Source organism: Melozone crissalis, unplaced genomic scaffold (genome assembly GCF_028551555.1).
Source record: "Melozone crissalis strain CALT ecotype California unplaced genomic scaffold, PUWL_Pcris_2 ptg000057l_1, whole genome shotgun sequence".
Classification (NCBI taxonomy): domain Eukaryota; kingdom Metazoa; phylum Chordata; class Aves; order Passeriformes; family Passerellidae; genus Melozone; species Melozone crissalis.
In genome coordinates this window covers 4,033,296-4,052,282 of record NW_026535835.1, presented here as the reverse complement: position 1 = coordinate 4,052,282, position 18,987 = coordinate 4,033,296, and the positions used below count along the sequence as shown (strand labels likewise).

General features: G+C 51.9%; 3 protein-coding genes across 3 annotated transcripts; 2 read left to right on the top strand and 1 right to left on the bottom strand.

The window, feature by feature from the left end:
- Window positions 1-2,541: 2,541 nt before the first annotated feature.
- LOC128944294 (fibrinogen-like protein 1-like protein) lies at window positions 2,542-3,210 on the top strand. Its single transcript, XM_054287495.1, has one exon. The coding sequence runs from the start codon at window positions 2,542-2,544 to the stop codon at window positions 3,208-3,210; it is 669 nt and encodes a 222-aa protein (XP_054143470.1).
- A 2,433-nt stretch (window positions 3,211-5,643) lies between these two features.
- Window positions 5,644-8,613, bottom strand: LOC128944293 (fibrinogen-like protein 1-like protein). The gene is made up of 3 exons (XM_054287494.1): window positions 8,610-8,613; window positions 7,423-7,545; window positions 5,644-6,284 (listed from the first exon to the last, which is right to left on the bottom strand). The coding sequence occupies exons 1-3, from the start codon at window positions 8,611-8,613 to the stop codon at window positions 5,644-5,646; spliced, it is 768 nt and encodes a 255-aa protein (XP_054143469.1).
- A 2,878-nt stretch (window positions 8,614-11,491) lies between these two features.
- LOC128944291 (fibrinogen-like protein 1-like protein) lies at window positions 11,492-18,483 on the top strand. Its single transcript, XM_054287493.1, has 4 exons — window positions 11,492-11,495; window positions 13,618-13,761; window positions 16,111-16,173; window positions 17,849-18,483. The coding sequence occupies exons 1-4, from the start codon at window positions 11,492-11,494 to the stop codon at window positions 18,481-18,483; spliced, it is 846 nt and encodes a 281-aa protein (XP_054143468.1).
- The last annotated feature ends 504 nt before the right edge of the window (window positions 18,484-18,987 follow it).

Genomic DNA, 18,987 nt, shown 5'->3' with positions numbered 1-18,987 from the left:
TTATACTTTTGTGCACTGCCTGCCCCTGCCATTCTTTCTGAGTGCCTTAAAACCAAACTATACCTTTGCATGTTTCCGAATTCTTTCTGTTCCCTCTGAGTGCTTCTCTGGATCTCCTCTTTCTCATTCACTTCACTTCCAACCACTCTCAGATGCACTCCATTCCTATCCAGCTGCTTTCATATCCTCTTCATTCCCCTTGCTGTGGCCTCTTAAAACCCCTCTGTTTTTTTCCTTGCACTAACAGATCATTTTTCCCTTTGGACATTTTTGTGCTCTCCATTTCCCTCTGTGTGCACCCAGATCTCATCTGTTCCTCTCCTTGAGTACTCAGATCTCCTTTGATCCTTTCAGCATCTCTTTAGTGCTGAATTTTCTCCCCCTGTGCAAGCTCACATCCCTCTTTTTCACACCTCACATTCCCTCTGCTGATCTCCATCAATGCTCAGATCCCGTTGTCCCTTCTGTGGGTGCTCAGTTCCTATGAGTTCCACCATGATATCCCTCACCACCCACCCCTCTGTGCACACTCAATCCCCTCTGTTTTTCCTCCAAGCATGCTTAGCTCCCCTCTGTACATGCTCAGATCCCCAATGCTGCCCTCCATCCACCTGTTTTCACTCGATTCCTGGGCAGATGCTTTCCTCTCACCCTGCATGGCCACAACTGTCTCACCTGCCTTACAGAAACCTTTCACCAGGCTCTTCAGCTGCTTAATTTCAGGGCAGAACTGTGTCCCACTGAGGAGTCAAGACTTCTCCTGCTTCCCCCAGATACAGACCCCTCCACCACGACCTTCTGCCTGTGTCTTGCACCCCAGAACTGCTCCAAACTCTGCCCCACAGCAGTTCCCCTCCATGGGGACCTTGGGGCTGCTCTGCTGCCCCACCCCAAGCCAGGCTGGGCTGGAGCAGATTAAACAAGAGCCCCTTGACCTGGCAGCACCAGCTGCAGTGGGGGGAGGCAGGGACAGACCTGTGTTTGCTCTCCACCTGGCTGGGCACTGTGGCATTCAAGTGTTTGCTGAGCAATGCTCTTCAGAGTTTGCAAATATGCTGTTCCTTGGGGAAATTCCATCCAAGTCACTCAGCGCTCACAGAAGAGACCATTCCAAGGATTCTTGCTGGCACAGGAATTCTTTTCTTTGCAATCCACAACCACAGGCACCACCACCTCAGCTGGTGTTTTCTGCAGGCACAAAGGAAACCAACCTGATCTCCTCCAGCAGAAAAGGGAGGCAGGACCCACTCAGCCCGCCCAGTGCAGAGGGCACTACAAATCCCTCTGTGTGCCTGGCCAGTGCAGAGCTCTGCGCTCCAGAGGGCATTTCCACAGGGAGCAATGGGTGAGTACAGGGCTGGGAAGTGGGCACTGTTTGCCAGCAATGGGGACAGCAAAGGTAGGGCAGCTCAGCAAGAGGGAGAGGCTCCATGCTCTGCTTCTTGCACACTCATGAGAAGAGCAAAGGCAGGGCAGCTCAGCAAGAGGGAGAGGCTCCATGCTCTGGTTCCTGCACTCTGATGGGGAGCAGTGGCGCCAGTGCCCTTTAGGGCCACTGGCCCCCTCTGAGCACCAGCTGCTCATGCCCTGGCTTCTGGCTCAGCCCAGCCAGGCCCCTGCTCCACAGACCAGGAGTGAAACCTGGCTCAGGCAGTTGTTGGCTGCTTTGCTCTGCCCAAAACTACCCCGTGTTTGACTTGTCCACCACAGATCAAGGGGGAAAGGGCAGGTTGTGACCCCTCTGGTAAGGTTTGCAGCTTGCAGGGAGCAGCCTGATGCTGCCCAGCATATTTGGTGCCCTCCTGCACCTCACAGGCTCCTGTTAGTGGGGTGTTGGTGCCGTGGGAGGGATGATCACATTTCTTCTTTTCTTCTTGTCTCTTTCTACCAGCTCAGTGTCTTCTGTTCCTTGCTTCCCTGCTCATCTTGGCTTCACCAGGCCATTGTGTGCACACACAAAGCCTAAACACCTTCAAGAAATCTCCCTCCAACACTTCATTGAGTGCTCTGAAGAGAACCAGTAGGTAACACCCCTTGGGCATCTGGTGTTATGTGCATGTGTTCAGCCCGCTTTGGGTGGGGCAGGACTGTGCACTGTCCCTCACCCTGGCCCTGCTCCAGGATGGAGGATGGTGAAGGTGTGCCCAGCACAGGCTGCAGGGCTCTGTGTATGTGTGCACTGTGCAGGCTGGGAGGGGTGGCTTTGTGCTTGAAGGGATCGTTTTTCCCCATTCCCTGAGTCACAGGCAGGGGCTAGATCCTCCTCACCTTCCTCCCAGCATGGCTGTAGTGGCACAGCTCCTTTTTCAAGAGACCCAGGGGAGCCCACTGGTATTCAGCCTCTTGGGCTGATATCCACATAGCTCAGTCAGTCTGGGGCCTTTCAATGGGGCTGACTCCTGTTGGTCTTCCCTATGAAAAAGGAACAGAGGGTTGAGGTCAACCTACTCTCACCTCCAGACCTCTCTGGGCTGGGAGAGCTGGTTATCCCCCACGTGTCCTGGCCACATGAATCTCCCTCCTGCCCATGGTCTTGTCCTGATGCCCAGGTTTTGTTCTGTCCCCCTGTGTGCTGCCCCAGCTTGGCCCAGAGACTGCAGCGAGGTTCTGGCTGGCAGCCCCAGTGGTGTGTACATCATCCAGCCCACGGGGCTGCACCCCATCATGGTGTTCTGTGAGATGAGCGGGGCAGACGGGGGCTGGACCGTCATCCAGAGGAACCGGCGGGACACGGACATCACCTGGGCCGAGTCCTGGAGCACCTACAAGCACGGCTTTGGCAATGTGCATGCTGAGTTCTGGCTGGGCACCGAGTACATCCACCACATCACCAGGCAGAAGATCTACCAGGTCAGGTTTGTCATCTGGGATGCTGCAAACAACATGAAGTTCGCAGACTACAACCTGTTCAGCCTGGATGATGAGTCCCAGGGCTACCGGCTGAGGCTGGGAGCGCACTCAGGGACAACAGAGGATGCCATGGATTCTGACAATCCTAGGAAAGTGCACAACAACATGAAGTTCTCCACCAAGGATCGGGATCAGGACACTTACAGAGGGAACTGTGCCTCACGCTATGGGGGTGGGTGGTGGTACTCAGCGTGTTACTCTGTGCAGCTGAACGTCAAGGGGGGGCTGACATGGGGCAAGCTGTGCAAGGGGACCTGCAGAGCCTCGGCCATCCTCATCAAACCAACCCCACACCCCTAGAACTCCACACCCCTCTGTCCACATGCAGCACACGGCCCAGCCAGTGCCCTGCTGGGGCCCATTTGATGATGAGGCCTTGGGGGTGAATAGGGATGCTCCTCTATATCAAGAACTGCCTTGCTTTCCTCCTGTCCTGAAAAGTAGCAAAGCTCCTGGCTCTGTCTCTGGCCATTCACCTGTGGTGGGTTTTGAGGGCAATACTATTAGAATGCATCTTTATAAACACTGCAGCATCCAAGCATGTTCCTTCAGGAGAGAGCTCTGTGCTCAGAAACCTAAACCCCTCCTGATCAGCATGGTCTAATGCTCTTTTTGATTTGTGTGTAGAGATGTTTTCAGCAGAAAAGTAACCACCATCACCAGCTAACCTGATCTAAGCTATACTGACCCCAGGGCAGGCCATGTCCACAGCACATCCCTGCTGCAGTCTGTGTTCATCCTGCAGAATAAAATCACTTTCAGACCTGCACAGTGTCCTTCATTTATTTGGGAACTCCTTGCAACTGCTGCCTGTTTCCTGCCAGAAGCACACCTGAGGCTTCTGGTGCAGTAAGAAAAAGTTTTCAAAGGAAGATTTTTTCATACAGCTCAAGTGAGGAATTAGAGACAAAACTTTTGCTTATAGAAGAGGGTTGCATTCCAAGGAGGGGATCTTCCACGAAGGGAAAATAGCATCACACAGCCAACAGCAGCAGAGGGTGTGAGGGAAGCACCAGGTCAGTTGGACCTACCAGCCATGACCTGGAAAGCCAGGCCAGTGTCATCCTGCCTCTTTAACCCTGTGCTGGGAGGGAACTGGGAGAGTGGAACACTACTGCAAGGCCACACAACACCACGTGGCTGGTCTGTCTGGGCTGGTATGAGAGCTCAGATAGCCTGACAGGGCAGGGATCCCAGAATTTCAAGATTCTGGATCAGCTTGGGTCTGTGTGAAAGTGTTCTGGTGTGGTGATAACCTTGTGCACTGGACAGCTGAGCAGTGGACATGGTACCTGTGGTGTGGTTTCTGATGCTGAGCAGAGGGAGGATGTTTGGCTGCTGCGCTGTTGTCTGGCAGTGCTGACAAAGCAGATGTCTCACTGGCTGCAATCACAGATCCACAGAATATTCTGAGTTGGAAGGGACCCACAAGGATCACTGAGTGCAGCTATTCTCTTTCCAACACAGACCCAGGAATGCAACTCAGCATCACTCAGGGCTCCCTGCTGGCTGGAATGTTGTTTACCAGGAGCCCCAAGCCCTTGTCCAGCCTCTCCCCTTCTGTTAGGCTGTGCATCCAGGCTGGAGCACCAATGCCTTTTTAAGCCAGCAGCCACATCTCTTAATCCAGAAGTGCTGCTCTCAGCGCCCTCATATCTCTCTCCATCTTCCCATGAAGCAGTGCTGCCCACCTGCAGGAGCCTCCAGGGCTGCCAAAGAATGCTCCTTGGGAACTCACAGCTCCTCAGGAACAATGCACTGCCAAAGCTCTGCAAGTGCCCTGGGACCTTGGTCACAGACCCTGGCTCCAGAGTCCCATGGTGTTCAGCATTCCAAGCCACAAACCTTCCTTGAGCTCAGCTTTCCTTCCACAGAGGGAGGAGAGAACCTTCCTTGAGCTCAGCTTTCCTTCCACAGAGGGAGGAGAGGAGCTGTGTGGTCTTTCAGGCCCCAAGATCAAACTTCCCTGCCTCACAAGGAACTTCATGAACACATTCCCTGTCTGCAGCAGGGAATAATGGGACTGGCTGGCCCACATCACTCACACCCTCAGGGAGTCCACTGCCCTCTCCACACTCCAGGCTGTGGTGGTTTCTTCTCTTTATCAGCACAAAGCAACCACCCAGCCATGAACAGGGGCAAACTGTGAGTGAGGGTTGTGCATGATCAGGGCTTTGCTGGCCCTGTTGGCTGATTGTAGCCTTACAGCCACAGTCCAGGCTGGAACAAGCCATTGAAAGGAGTATTGCCTAACACACTTACTTTCCCCCACCCTGAAGAGTGGGCAGAGTGACCCCCCACACCTTGTGCAGGCAGACATGAGGCAGCACAGTCTGGCTCCAGGGTTTATTGCAGCTGATTCCTCCCACCATGGATAGCAGAGCTGTGGGGTGTGCGGGGCTCAGGGAGGGAGCAGGGCCTGGGCAAAGCAGGGGTCACCGACTGCAGGGGAAGGGAGCTGGCACCATGTGCCCCTCCCCGGGATGGGAGCGGGTGCATCCACCCCACACCAGTGCCCGTGCCGCAGTGCCAGCCAGCATCATGGCACTGGGCAAAGCTGCCCGTGTGCCCAGCGCTCCGGGTGACGGCTCCTGAGCCCCAGGGCTGCTGTGTTTTGGCTGGTGAGGGAACAGGAGCTGTGGGCAGAGCAGGATGTGCACTGGGACTGGCATGGGAATGGGGCACCGAGCTGGGGATGGTGGCACCCCCACACTCCCAGGAGGCTGGGCACGGTCAACACACATCTGTGGGTTTGACCAGGATCAGGGAGGACGCACAGTCACCTTTATCACAGAATCCTGGCCAAACAATGTAGTTTTTGGCATTGAGCAGGACGTTCTGGCACCTGTTGTACCACCACCCCCCGTAGCTCTTGGCGCAGTTCCCGCTGTACTGGTCCTGGTCCTTGTCGACTGTGCTGAACTTCATGTTGTCATGAATGCCCCCCTTCTTGGGGTGGTAGAGGGTCAGGTAGTCATCCCCATCTCCAGAGTGCCTGCCCAGCCTCAGGGGGTACCCGCTGGCCTCATTCTCCACTCTGAAGATGTCATACTCGGCGTAGTGGGTGACGTTGGCTTTGTCCCGCACCACGAAGCGCACCTTGTATGTGCCCTGCTGCGTCAGCAGGTGCAGGTACTCGGTGCCCAGCCAGTAATCGCTGTGCACGTTGCCAAAGCCGTACTTGTAGGTGGTCCAGGATTGCTTCCACGTGAGCTCGGTGTCGTGGGAGTTCCTCTGCACCACGGTCCAGCCCTTGCCCTCGGTGTCCATGTCGCACCAGACCACGCGCGGGGGGGAGCGGGCGGGCTGGATCACGTACACCCCGCTGGGGCTGCCCTTGCGGAGGTGGCTGCAGTCCGGGGGGAACGCTGGGGCTGCAGCGGCAAACACGGGGTGGGGGACAGAGAAGGTCTGTTCTTGGGTTTTGATTTCAGGGTTTACCTCGGGCCCCTCCCCTGATAATTCCCTGCCAGGTGTGTCAGTCACCTCTCCTTTCCCCTCCCTGACCCCTCCCAGCACTGTCTGTCAGTCCTGGCATTCCAGAAGGGCACTGAGTGATTGGCAGATCCAAAGGATGCCCTCTACCCCTGGGGGCATTGGGCCATCCAGGCGTCCTTTGTCCCTCTGTCCCTCCCCTCCTGTCCCTGGTTGGTGGCTCCCTGCCCCTTCCCTGCCCTCTCCCCGGGTTAAAGGAGCAGCAACCACGGGCTCAGGGAGTTCTGTTGGAGCTGGTGCTGCATTCAGAGGCCTGTGGGCCAGAATAAAGCTCTGGATCCAAACCCTCCATCAGAACCGACTCCTTTCCTTCACCATCCCCTTAAAGCTTCTCTGCCAGAGGGAAACCTGAGGCGCGGGTTTATGTTTTCCCTGGGGCTCATGGCATTGGATAAGAAGGCTTTGTTCTGCCTTGGTCTTATAGAGGTCTCTTCCCCCAGCTTGTTATAATTTATCTGATCTCTCATGACTTACTAGCCAAACTAACTAATTTGTTTTTCTTGGTTTGTGTCTGATGGGAGACAATTTGCTGTGGGTAATTCCAATTCAACCCACGAAACTCTGGGGTCTTGCAGGTACTGTAATCCTCCCTTAAAGGGAGGAAGAGGATGTTCCTAATCCAACAAGACCTAAACAAATACCTAGGAGGATCACTCCTAGAACTGAGCCTCGAAAACATGGCACAGCAACCCCTCCAAGCTGTGGTGTTTTGGCACAGCAACCCTTCCAAGCTGTGATGTTTTGGCACAGCAATCCTTCCAGGCTGTTTTGGCACAGCAACCCTTCCAAGCTGAGGTGTTCTGGCAAAACCCTGTTGGTTTCAGCGTGGACCCACCAAGGGGCTGAAGGTGATATGGCTGTAAAAGCCGTGACCCAGGGTTTGTGTGTGTGAGGAGCTCCTGTGCTCTGCATCCCTTTGGGTGTTTGCTCCCCTTCCCTGGCACAGAGCAGCCCTGAGTGTCCTGCTCTGCCCCTCTGTGCCCCCCTGTGCCCCCTGTGCCCCAATCCCGTACTCACCGCTGCGGGGGCTGGCCGCGGGCACGGCGGGGCCGGCGCTGGCACACAGCAGCAGCGTTGCCACCACCAGGATGGGCAGCAGCACAAGGTCCCGGTGCAGCCAGGGTGTCCCAGCCTGGAGCCCTGGGGAGGAAAGTGCCCATCACTGACGCTGGCAGGGGGTTATGAACAAATCACCAACGGGATGGGGCTGCTGTGGAACGGGCCTTGAGCTGTTTGATTTTCCAGCATCAGTCTCATTACATGGTTATGACAATGGGAAGATGCCAGCAGCTCACATCCCAGGCAGCAGACCAAGAACTCCATGTTACAACTCACTTTATAAGTTTTTTGACCAATCACACAAAGCAAAAGCACATTGACAGTAGTTCTATCCAACCACTGTAAGCACATGTACCTTTGGTTAAAACAAATCTTGCTTATTTCAAATACAATACCTACTTGTAAGCCTTAAAACACAATGCACAGGGCTCCATTATTAAGCTTCAAACTTCTTAATATCTTGCTAGATAAACTTTTCTGTAGCTTAGTTAGTTATTTCTGTAGCTTGTCTAGTTATTCTAGACAAGTGTTAATACACAGACCATTGTTCTATTTGTATTTGCTTTTCTACAGTTAAAATAATTTTTCTGCTGACCAATCTCATGGCTGCTGCTTAGCTCTAACCACAGTTCTGCTGTCTCTGGGGCCTGCCTTTTGAAGCTTTCCCAAAACCCTCTGATTTTGTGGATTCCCACACATCACCACAGCTCCTGCTGCACTGTTCCCGAGCAGACAGGAGGAAATGTCCTGAAACACAAACCCTGCATGCTGACCAGCAGCACCCCCTGCTCCCTGCACTCACTCAGCTCCTGGGGAGATGCCACCGTGCCTGGGGCAGGATCCCTGAGCAGCCACACGTGCCACATGCACTGATCAAGCAGGGAAAGGACCAAGGGGAAGCTCAGGTCTCCACATTAGCCCCCCTTGGCAGGATGTTGGAACACCTGGCACAGGGAGCCTGGGGCAGGCACAGGCTGGCACCAAGCGTGTGTGATGTTTGGTGCTCTGCTCTGGCAGCCCTCCTGCTCCCAGGGAAACTCACAGCTGCTGTCCTGCTCATCATTCCCTGTGCATACTCACCCCGTGAGGTCTCATTTGAGCCCAGCACCACACTGCAGTGAGGTGGAGCTGAGCAGGAAACTCACCCATCACGACACACCCAGCACAGAGCAGGAGCCAATGGAGCAGCCTCCCATCAGAGCTGGCCACGCTGCCTTTATAGGCACTGCACACACCCAGTGTGCTCACACTCAGCATTTCTAGAGGCACAAGGAGGCACTTGCAGAGTGTGGCTGGAGCAGTTTCCAGATCCCATGACGGCACAGCTGAGGGGAGGGACACGTGTGCTTGCAGCCAGAGAGTGCAGAGCAGCCCCTCCATGCTGAGGAGTTCCAGTTATTGACTGTCCCTGCATAAACACTACATGTGAATTGCACACTTGGAGCCAAATCCAGAGGGCTGTGATCAAAGTGAAGTGTAGAGACCCAGCTTTTTAAGGATTTACAGAAACCAGCAAAGCAGGAGAGGTCTGTGTGACCAGTCCCAAGCGCGACCTTGGAAAGCTGAGGACAGGTCCTCAAGAGAGGTCCCCCCTCACTGACTCTGCACTGGCAGGTTTAGGATCAGTCAGGGGCTGGAGCCAGTGTCCTGCAGCCAGAGCTGCACCCCATGCTCTGAGCCAGGGCTCCAGTTCACAAACGGGTCTGTGGGTCCCTTTGCACTCTCCTTCCCAATCCCTGTCTTTGGCCAGTTGAGTCCCTACAGATCCACCTTCAGTCCCAGAAATGTTGATCAGGAGTTTCTCTGTCTTCTGGATCAAAATCCTCTCTGGACGAATGCTTTGGGAGGGTTGTTCTTTCTGCCAGAGGGTCCAGGAAGCTCCATAAGCTTTTCAAGCCAAATTTAAGAAGATAAAGATGTGGCCCTTCTGCCTTCTTCTTCTGTGTTGGTTTCTGATCAGACTTTTTTTCACAGCACAGCTTCACACCTGCTCCTCAGAGCAATTCAGGGTCAAGCTGAGGTTCCCACCAAACTTTCCATGCTGTGGGAATCCAGCAGTGCCACTTGCAGGCCTTGATGGACAGTGGCACCCAGACATATCCAAGATAATAGAAAGAGTCATAGTCTTTCTATTTAGAGAGAAAATAGTCAAGTTGTAGTCAATAGTCATTAGTCAACTCCTCAAGTTGCACCAGGGGAGTTTTAGATTAGATATTTGGAAAATTTTCTTCATGGAGAAGGTTGTCAAGCACTGGAACAGGCTGCCCAGGACAGAGGTAGAGTCACCATCCCTGGAAACATTAAAAGAAATGTGGATATGACACTTGAGGACATGGTTTGTTGGTGAACACAGTGACGCTGGGTTGACAGTTGGACATAGTGATCATAGAGGTCTTTTCCAACCTTAATGAATCCATGATTCTGTGGTCAGGTTCCATCTGAACCCCTCAATGTCACCTCTGTCAGCTTGGTGAGAGGTTGGGAGCCAAGGAGGAGAGGAGGAGGAGATGATAGATGAGATGAGATGACATGAGGATGAGATGAGGTGAGGTGAGGTGAGATGAGATGAGATATGAGATGAAGAGGAGATGTCTGTCCTGCCAGGTCCAAGCACAGTGGGAAAGGCTGAGTGTGGGCTCCATGTGAGGCAAACCCAGCTGGATCCAGGATCCTTGATGAAGGGACACAGGGCAGGGCTGGAAATGTGCTATGGCAGAGATGGGAGCAGTCCATCCAGGAAATAAACCATCCACAGAGTAAGTCTGAGATCCATCCAGAAAAGGTGGACAGAGAGGGGACTGGGGTCCCCCTTTGTGCTCCCAGTGTGGCTCAGATGAGGACTGGAGCTCTGGGGCTGAGTTTAAACCTCACAGGCCCAGGGGAAGGCCCTGGGTGGGACAGGCCATGAGGGCCATAACAGCTGTTAACCCTGAAAGGGCAAATCCCCCAGCTGGGCTGGCTGTGGGGGCCCAGCACTGAGATGTGAGGGCTGGGGAGGGGGTCTGCAGAGAACTGGAGACACAGGGTGTCCAAAACCAGGAGGATCTCTGGGTGCCTCTGGTTTGGCCTCAGTGCCAAACTTGAATGGGCTGTTTAGGGTCACAACTGGGTCGGTTGTGAATGTCAGGGAATGGAGGCCCCATAACTTCTCTTCCTTTTTTTTTTTTTTTTTTTTTTTTTTGTCTTTGAACAGACCCAAGCAGATTTTTTAAAATCTAATTTCCCTTCCTTCCCCTTTTCCCTGGCATGGATGCCTGCAGTGTTCTCAGTCAGGAGGGCTCCTGCAGCCCAGCAGCCAGAAAGATTTGAAAGAAAGGTCTGGCATTTTCTGTTCACATCCATGGTGTGAGTGCCCTAGAGCAGAGAGGGGCTCCAAGTGAGACCATTTTACATCAATGGCACTTCATGATGCCCAGAACCCCCTTGAGATTGGTGCCAGGGGGACACAGTGGGTGTTGCACAAGGGGCAGTGTGGCAGTGGCAGGGCAGGGGTGTCAGGAGGCACTGGAGTGGAGCTTTGTGAAGTTCAGGGCTCAGTTTCCCAGAACACTGGAGTGCCTCTTCCCTGAAGGTTCTGTGGGGTTCCCAGGGGCTGCTGAGCTCAATGCCAGCTCTGAAGAGAGCGATTTACGCCTGGTGTTTGATTTCTATCCAGGAGGTGAAAGTCACCTGGGTGTTTGCTCACCAGTTGAGCCCTGTGGAGATGCCCCAAGAACGTCATTCCCTGGGGAAACACTGCACACTGAATTGGGGTCATTTCAAAGCATTTGCTTATTGCCACCAAATTATTTGCTTTGCCCCTGGAGAAAGCTCTTCACCTGTGTGACTTCAGTGCCTGAGGACTGATCACTTGATGGTGGAGAGCAAATAAGCCCTGAGCCACTGGTCCAGGGGACAAGTGCTGAGGTTTGGGTCTCATTGCCTCCACCCCCTCCCCTGCCCAACCCTATAACTTTCAGGCTGGGCACCCCTGCAGCCAGGCCAAAAGCACCCAGCTCTGAGCTCCACAGGTGCCCACAGAGACAGCATGGGTGAGTGTGGGGTGGGATGGATGGGATGGGATGGGATGGGATGGGATGGGATGGGGTGGGATGGGATGGGATGGCACCTCAGTGTGTGCCTGCAGCTCACAGGGTATCCCAGCACTTTGCTGTGGGGTTTGTCCACCCTGATCCTGGTACTGAGTCCTTGTCTGTGCCTGCTCTGCCCTGGGCTGGGAGGGGGACAGGAGCCTGCATGCTCTGCTGTATCCAGGTTGTACCAGTGTAGCACTGGAGCACCACACAGACCATTTTACAAGTTTTGTAGTCACCATTCTTTGCAATTTTCAGTTCTCCAAGGAAAGTGTTAAACACTCTAGAGTAGAAAAGGGATTTTTTAGGTTTTCCTGCTGAATGTGTGATATTGAACAGGTACCCAGATCTGGAGGTCAGATGCTCAATAGCACATTGCTGTCCCCAGCAGAGCACCCACAAGAGGCTGATCCTCCTTTGCATCTCCTTCCTATGCAGAGTTTTCAGGACCAGTCCCAGGGAAGGGCTGGCAGGGCAGGGAGCAGTTATTCCCTGGGGGCCTCAAGGAAAAATATCCTTAAACATGTCCCTAAACACAAGTATATCAACACACCCAATGTTGATATACAACAGTATATCAACATATGCAATGTCTCAGTAGGAACTGAGAAATAAATCAGTTGGAGTGAAGAGTTTTTAAAAGACTTGCTGTAAAACTGTAACCAGCACGATAGGTTGGGACATGTCAGAGCATTCCCAGAATGGGGTGTTTGTCTCTAGGGTGGCTGTGATTCCACACCATGGTTCCAGGCTGCCATCCATGATCATTTCCCTTCTCAGGCATCCCAGAGAACAGTGCCAAACCCAGGTACCCCTGGGAAATGCAATAGGTGTTGGCTCTGCTGGGGTTTGAACACTGAGGGGCTCACATTGGTGATCTGCCAGGTGAGCTGTGAGTGTCTCATCAGGAACAGAATTCCCCACGGGCAGGCAGCTCCACAGTGTCCCACTCTAGGAATCAGGACAAACTTTCTGTTATTCTACTTAGCTTGAATACTGCCAAAAGTGTGCTGGTTTTTCCTAGTGCTCTGAACCAGACCAGACCAGAGCAGCTGTCCTCATATGGAAATCTTGAAGCAGCCACACAACCAACATAAGCACAGAAAGGGCATCATTTACCCCAGACCCACTCTGATCCTGGAGGGCTGTGCTGCCTCCATTTGCCATGCTGCTGGCACACACAGAGCCCTGCCTGGAACTTGTTCCACCCCAGGGTCCTGCTGCCCACAGCCCCAGGGCAGCCCCAGCTCAAACCACTGCTGAGGGCACACCTGCAGTGCTGTGTCCAGCTCTGGCCCCTCAGCTTGGGAAGGACCTGGAGGGGCTGGAGCACATCCAGAGGCTGGAGAGGGGCTGGGAACACAAACCCTGTGAGGAACCACTGAGGGAGGTGGGGGTGCTCAGCCTGGACAAAAGGAGACTCAGGGGTGAACTTATCACTCTCTGCAGCTCCCTGGAAGGTGCCTGTGCTCAGCTGGGGTTGGGCTCTTTCTCCAGACAGACAGAACCAGAGCACACAGCCTCAAGCTGCACCAAGAGAAATACAGGTTGGATATTAGGAAAAAGTTTTTTATAGGAAGGATGGAGTCACCATCCCTGGGTGTGTTTAACACAGCCTGGATGTGGCACTGGGTGCCAGGGTTCAGTTGAGGTGTTGGGGCTGGGTTGGTCTCGATGATCTTGAAGGTCTCTGCCAACCCAGTCATTCTGTGAATTTTGTGCGATGGGAGCTGGGCAGAAAGGGGATTCGTCCCTCTGTGTTCACCCTGCTTGTTATGTCTATCTCAAACCTTGAGTTTTATAGGGATTTCTGATCACGGGCACTTTGGGTTTGGACAAGGTTTTGGCACTTCTTTGGTTTCAAATACCCCTACAGCAGGTGCCTCCACTAATGACTCCTGTGACTCCTGCTAATGTGTACAGAACAGCTCATCTAAATGAACTCATCTACATGGGGCTCACAGCTCTGAAGGAGCTCTACACAGAGTTTTATTTTCCTCTTTTACTCTGGATGGGGTTAGTGGCTTTCCACTAGAAAGAAGAGTTCTGACCTCTTTCTTCCAATCTCTTCCCATTTCAGCTACCCAGGGCCTTTGTCTCCTGCTTTTGACCTGCCTGCTGGCCCTGGCAGCATCTTTTCCTGATGTCGACATAAGGAACTTGTACCTCCTCAATGGCACCATGGATGACATTATGAATGCTCCCCCAGAGCCCTCCCGGCTGGGTGAGTATGGCCCAGCAGCAGGGAGAGGCAAGCAAGGTCCTGATCAGTCAGATCCTGCACAGCCTACCTCCTCACCAGCCTGCCCACGCCTCTGTCACACCAAGGAAGGACTAAATACTGATCTGAGAGTGTCCTACTGGAACAGGAGTAACCTTAGGGTGCCCCTCTGCTTGCTGCCTGTCTCATCTCCTGCATGGCAGGAAGTTATCCTGTCCACAAGGGACAGAAGCACAGCCCAAAGCTCAGAGCTCACAGCATCCCATGAGAAAGGACAAATTGGCAGCAAGACCAAACCCAGAGTCTCGTGGGCCATGTGCTCTTCCTTGGAGAAGGGTTAAAGATGGTCCCAGAGTGTTTTGAGGACAGGGAGAACAGCTCCCATCTCTGGAAATCATCAGTGGAGAACTGAATTCAAGGGAGACCTCAGTACCAAGAGGAAATAAATGAAGCTAATACAAAGAGGAAATAAATGAAGCTAATACAAAGAGCTTGGGCAGTGGCACTGGCCCAGGGCAATCAGCCAGGTGATGGCACAGAGTAACCTACAGGTACCAGGAGCAGTGAGGAGCCCTTGAGGAAATGCTCAGGAAAACACAGGGGTGTGGGTTGTAGCATGAGAGAAAGAGCTGATTCCCTTCCAAGGGAACTGGAAATGTGCTTGGCAGAGGAGCTCAAGGTCCAAGTGTTTGGTTTCAGGTCACCTGTCAGGACACTGCCAGCACAGGGAGCACTGAGCCTGAACAAGGGTTCAGCAAGAACTGCAAGTCTGAGTAGAGAAAGAATGTGTGCTCTGGGCTCCACAGTGCAGTCTGGAACATGGTGTGATTGTGGGGTTGTCCTGTGCAGGGAGTTGGAGTTGATGACCCTTGTGGTTTCCTTCCAACCTGGGATATTCTGTGATTTTTGTGATCTCTCACCCACAGCACTGTGGTGTGCTCTGAAAACCTCAGCATGGATGCAAACCAGGAGAGACAGGCAGCATTCCAGAGTCTTGACTTGGAGAGGAATGCTGACAAAGGGATGGAATATGAAGGCAGAAGGGAGCAGAGGCAGATTTAATGCCTCACAACACAAACAGGAGTGAACAGTTCCATGTGCCTGTAGTAAATGCCATGGTAGGAAACTCCTCCAGGCCATGTCACATGACTGTTTCCCACTCCACACAGGCTCAGGTTGGAAAGAGGGTCAAAGGGAGTCAAAAAGAGTCAATATCAAAATTGAGAAAGTCAGAAGTCTGCCAGGCAGAATGTGTCAGGGCTTATGCAGAGTGTGAGAGGCTCAAGTCAAACACTGCCCAAGGGAGGAGGTGACAGTGCCAGCTGAGACTGAAGGCAGGGAGCAGTATCTGAGGATGTCACAGCAGCAGCTGCAGGGTTAATTGTCTGTTTTAGAGAGGGAACAGGAGTGGCTTTTGTGATTCCATAAACCTGTGACTGATCCTTCTGTTTTACAGCCATCAGTGGATACAGAGATGTCCTTGCAGAAGAATTGCATTAACTCATTCTAAATCCTCCTCTCTTCCAGCAACATCCTTCAAATTCCCTTTTGAGCAGACTCCTCTCCCAACTCCCGGCACCTGAGCCCGTTTTCCTGTGTCTGCTCTCACATTTCTTCCCCCTCTCTTTAATCCCTCTTCCTCTCAAGTCCAACTGCAGCTGCTGCACTCTGACACCCACCTTCCCAGTGCTGCCACCACCATTAGGGGTTTTCCCCTGCACAGTGTGCCCAAATCCTTTCCACCAAAAAAGCACCAGCCTCACTCTAACACCATGTAAATTCCCCCAAATTACCAACTTGCTGATATCTGAAATTGGTGAATTCCTCTGGAATTAACACCAGTAACAGAAAACATCATCTGGAGAAGACTGAGCTCTCCTAGCCGGCTTTTGACATGTCTGCTCCCCACACTCACTCTGTCACTGACATATTTTCTGAAAAATACTTTTGCCAGGATTTTTCTCCTGAGAAGCTGAGAAACCTCAGAAAATAAATGTAAACAATAATTATCTGATGGCTGTGGAATGTGGTCTGGAGATGGTTTACCAAAGGTGCATCTTTGATTGGTCTCATGTGAATTGTTTTTACTTGATGACCAATCATAGGTCAAGCTGTGTGGGGACTCTGGTGAGTCACAAGATTTTATTATTCATTATTTTCTAGCTTTCTGATGTCTAATTACTCTTTTTCTTAGTATAGTTTTAGTATATTATTTTCTTTTAATATAATATATATAATAAAATAATTAATCAGCCTTCTGAAACATGGAGTCAAGATTCCCATCTCCTCCCTCATCCTAGGGACCCTCAAACCCCCCCCCCCCACTCACTCCTGTCTCCTGTGCTACTTTAGGTGATGGCGATGGACACGTCCGGCAGGCCAGGGACATCGCCCACCACCCTCCAGTGAGCCATGGTGAGTCTCTGCCTCTCCTGGGGGTTCCATCATCACTGGGCTCACCAAGAGCCCTCAGACAACTCTCCCATGTCTTACACCTGCACTGCCAGGAATATGTGGATTTTCTCATGGGCTGCAGCTACAACCTCAGGGGACTCTGCTGCAGCTGTGTCCTGGGCTCAGTACCTCATCAGGGGCTCTTGCATGGGGAATTTTCCAGATAAAAGTCCAAACTGGAAAGTGATGCTTCATTACTGGGAAGTGGTGATTAGTCACTTTCCTATTTTCACTACACAGTTGGATGTGACAGAGTCACTGAGCTGGCTGGGTCAGCATTGGCCCCTAAGGCCAAAGATGGGTCCTGCCTGGGTGGGGACAGCTGGTGACAGAGGCACTGCAAGTGGAGCACATTCCTTCCCAGCAGTGTGTAGGTACACTCAGCTGTTTGTTGTATGAGGTGCAGACACTCTGGGGCATGGAAAGGCCATAATCAAATACAAGTCAGGAGGCCTCCAAAGAGCTACTTGGGTAAGGCCAGAGAGCAGCAATGGCTTTGCCCTGGTGAGGTCCCAAGGGCTGATTTAATTGTTGGAGACATGGACGTCACAGCCACCCTCTCTCTGGGGCAGAGCACTAAACCTCTGTGCTGTACCAGCAAGTGACTTTGTGCCCCAGATTTGCATTTGTCTGGGGTGATGCATCCTCTGCACGATACAGGCAAATCCCTGAGGCTCAGCCCAGCCTGGGTGGGGTCCCTGGGTGACAGAAATCCTGGCTTGGTCTCACCAGACATTTTCACAGTGTGTCCCCATCACTTTGAACCCTGTCTTAGGAAGGCGTGAAGCTCAACTCTTGTGGCATTCACAAACTCTTTGAACAGAGAGAGACATAATTCTCTCTCCCAGGATTTTTCCTGGGGAAGGCAGTGAGAAAGCTCAGAGAGAGAAGGGAATTAACACAATCCTTATCCCTACTTGCTGCTCCTGTTGTTTGGCACATGTAGGATGTGTTATGGAGATTGTTCACCAAAAGGGATTTGTTAATTGGACTTTGTTGATGGTTGTTTGGACTGATTTACCAATTGGATCAAAGCTGTGTCATAACTGAAAGGATCATGGGGTTTTTTTTAGTATAATATAGTGTAGTACAGAGTATAGTATAATATAATAGTATAGTAATAATATAACATAGTAATATTCTATTATATTACTATAATATAATATTACTATATTATATTATTACTACAATAATAGTAATATTTTGCTGCAAACCAGAACAATTATATATAATATAGTATAATATAATATAATATAATATAATATAATATAATATAATGTATTACATTATAATTCTTATGTTATGGTATAATAATTATAATATATATAATAATATAATATTATTATGTTTAATAACATAGTATAGTGTAATATAATATAGCTTAATAAAGCAATTGCTCAGCCTTCTGAATCACTGGAGTCAGAGCACATTACTCCCATGCCAAGGGCGCCCTGATTTGATAAAGTCTTACATTGATCATGTAAGAGTTTATCAAGTCATTGATCATGCAAGATTTTGGTTTACTCCTGTGAGCACATGGCAGGAATGCAGCCTAGGAATGTGTGTGCAAAAGGATTCAGACACAAAAGAAATGCCCCATTTTCAGGGGGATTCAATAACCATCTCCTGTTTGCAGCCTCAGGGTGGCCCAAGGACTGCAGTGAGATCCCGCGGGGAAGCCACAGCGGCGTGTACATCATCCAGCCCAAGGGGCTGCACCACCTGGTGGTGTACTGCGAGATGAACGTGACCCACGGGGGCTGGACCGTCATCCAGAGGAACCAGAGGGACACCCCGGTCACCTGGGCCGAGGCCTGGAGCACCTACAAGTTCGGCTTCGGGAACGTGCGCACCGAGTACTGGCTGGGCACCGAGTACATCCACCAGATTGCCAAGCAGAAGGTCTACCAGGTGAGGTTTGTCGTCCAGGACTCTGCAGACAACCTCAGCTTCGCAGACTACAACCTGTTCAGCGTGGAGGACGAGGAGCACGGCTACCGCCTCCGGCTGGGCTCCTACAACGGCACAGCCGGCGACGCCATGACCTCAGACAACCCCAACAACATGCACGACAACATGAAATTCTCCACAAAGGACCAGGACCAGGACACCTACAGTAAGAACTGTGCCTACAGCTACGAGGGAGGGTGGTGGTACTCGTCCTGTTACTCCGTGAGGCTGAATTACAAGGGGGGCCTGACATGGGGCAACCTGTGCAAGGGGAACTGCAAATCCTCTCTTATCCTCATTAAACCAGCTTCTTATTGTTAGTGCTTCCTCCTCCTCCTGTCCACAGTGGACACTGCAAAGGCTCTGCACGGCCAAAGAGTGTGAGCCTCTCTGGAGCAGAGCGAGGAGCACAAGGGTAGCAGGGCTTTAATGAAATGCCACTTTACAATCCCCCTCTCCAACTGCAGACTCCCCTGTGCTCAGCTCCATTCCCCTGTGCTTGCCAATGATTCCTTGTTATTATGGTCATAATCAAGAATTAAAAAAACACTGATGAAATTTGTGGATTCCACATGTACCTTCCCTGCAGGAGGAAAACACACAGCCCTGGAGTTACATCAGAGTTTCCTTGCTGTCTCCAGAACTCACAGAAAGCAATGCCCCAAATTTCCATGTACTCTGAGCCTCTCTGCAGTGTTTGATAAGGCATCCAATAAACATGCTTGCTTGAGCTCATTCTTCAGTAATGACATCTGTTCTGTACTTCTGATCTCCTCCCCTGAGACCCAAGAAATCCCATGTCAGGAGCCAGGACTGGAGTCTTGA

Coding starts and splice junctions, on each gene's coding strand:
- LOC128944291 (XM_054287493.1), top strand. Junction 13,762..16,110: donor CCCAGAGCCCTCCCGGCTGG/GTGAGTATGGCC, acceptor GTGCTACTTTAG/GTGATGGCGATGGACACGTC. Junction 16,174..17,848: donor CCACCCTCCAGTGAGCCATG/GTGAGTCTCTGC, acceptor TCCTGTTTGCAG/CCTCAGGGTGGCCCAAGGAC.
- LOC128944293 (XM_054287494.1), bottom strand. Junction 6,285..7,422: donor CGCGGCCAGCCCCCGCAGCG/GTGAGTACGGGA, acceptor TTGCCGCTGCAG/CCCCAGCGTTCCCCCCGGAC.
- LOC128944294 (XM_054287495.1), top strand. CDS start 2,542: ATGCCCAGGTTTTGTTCTGTCCCCCTGTGTGCTGCCCCAGCTTGGCCC.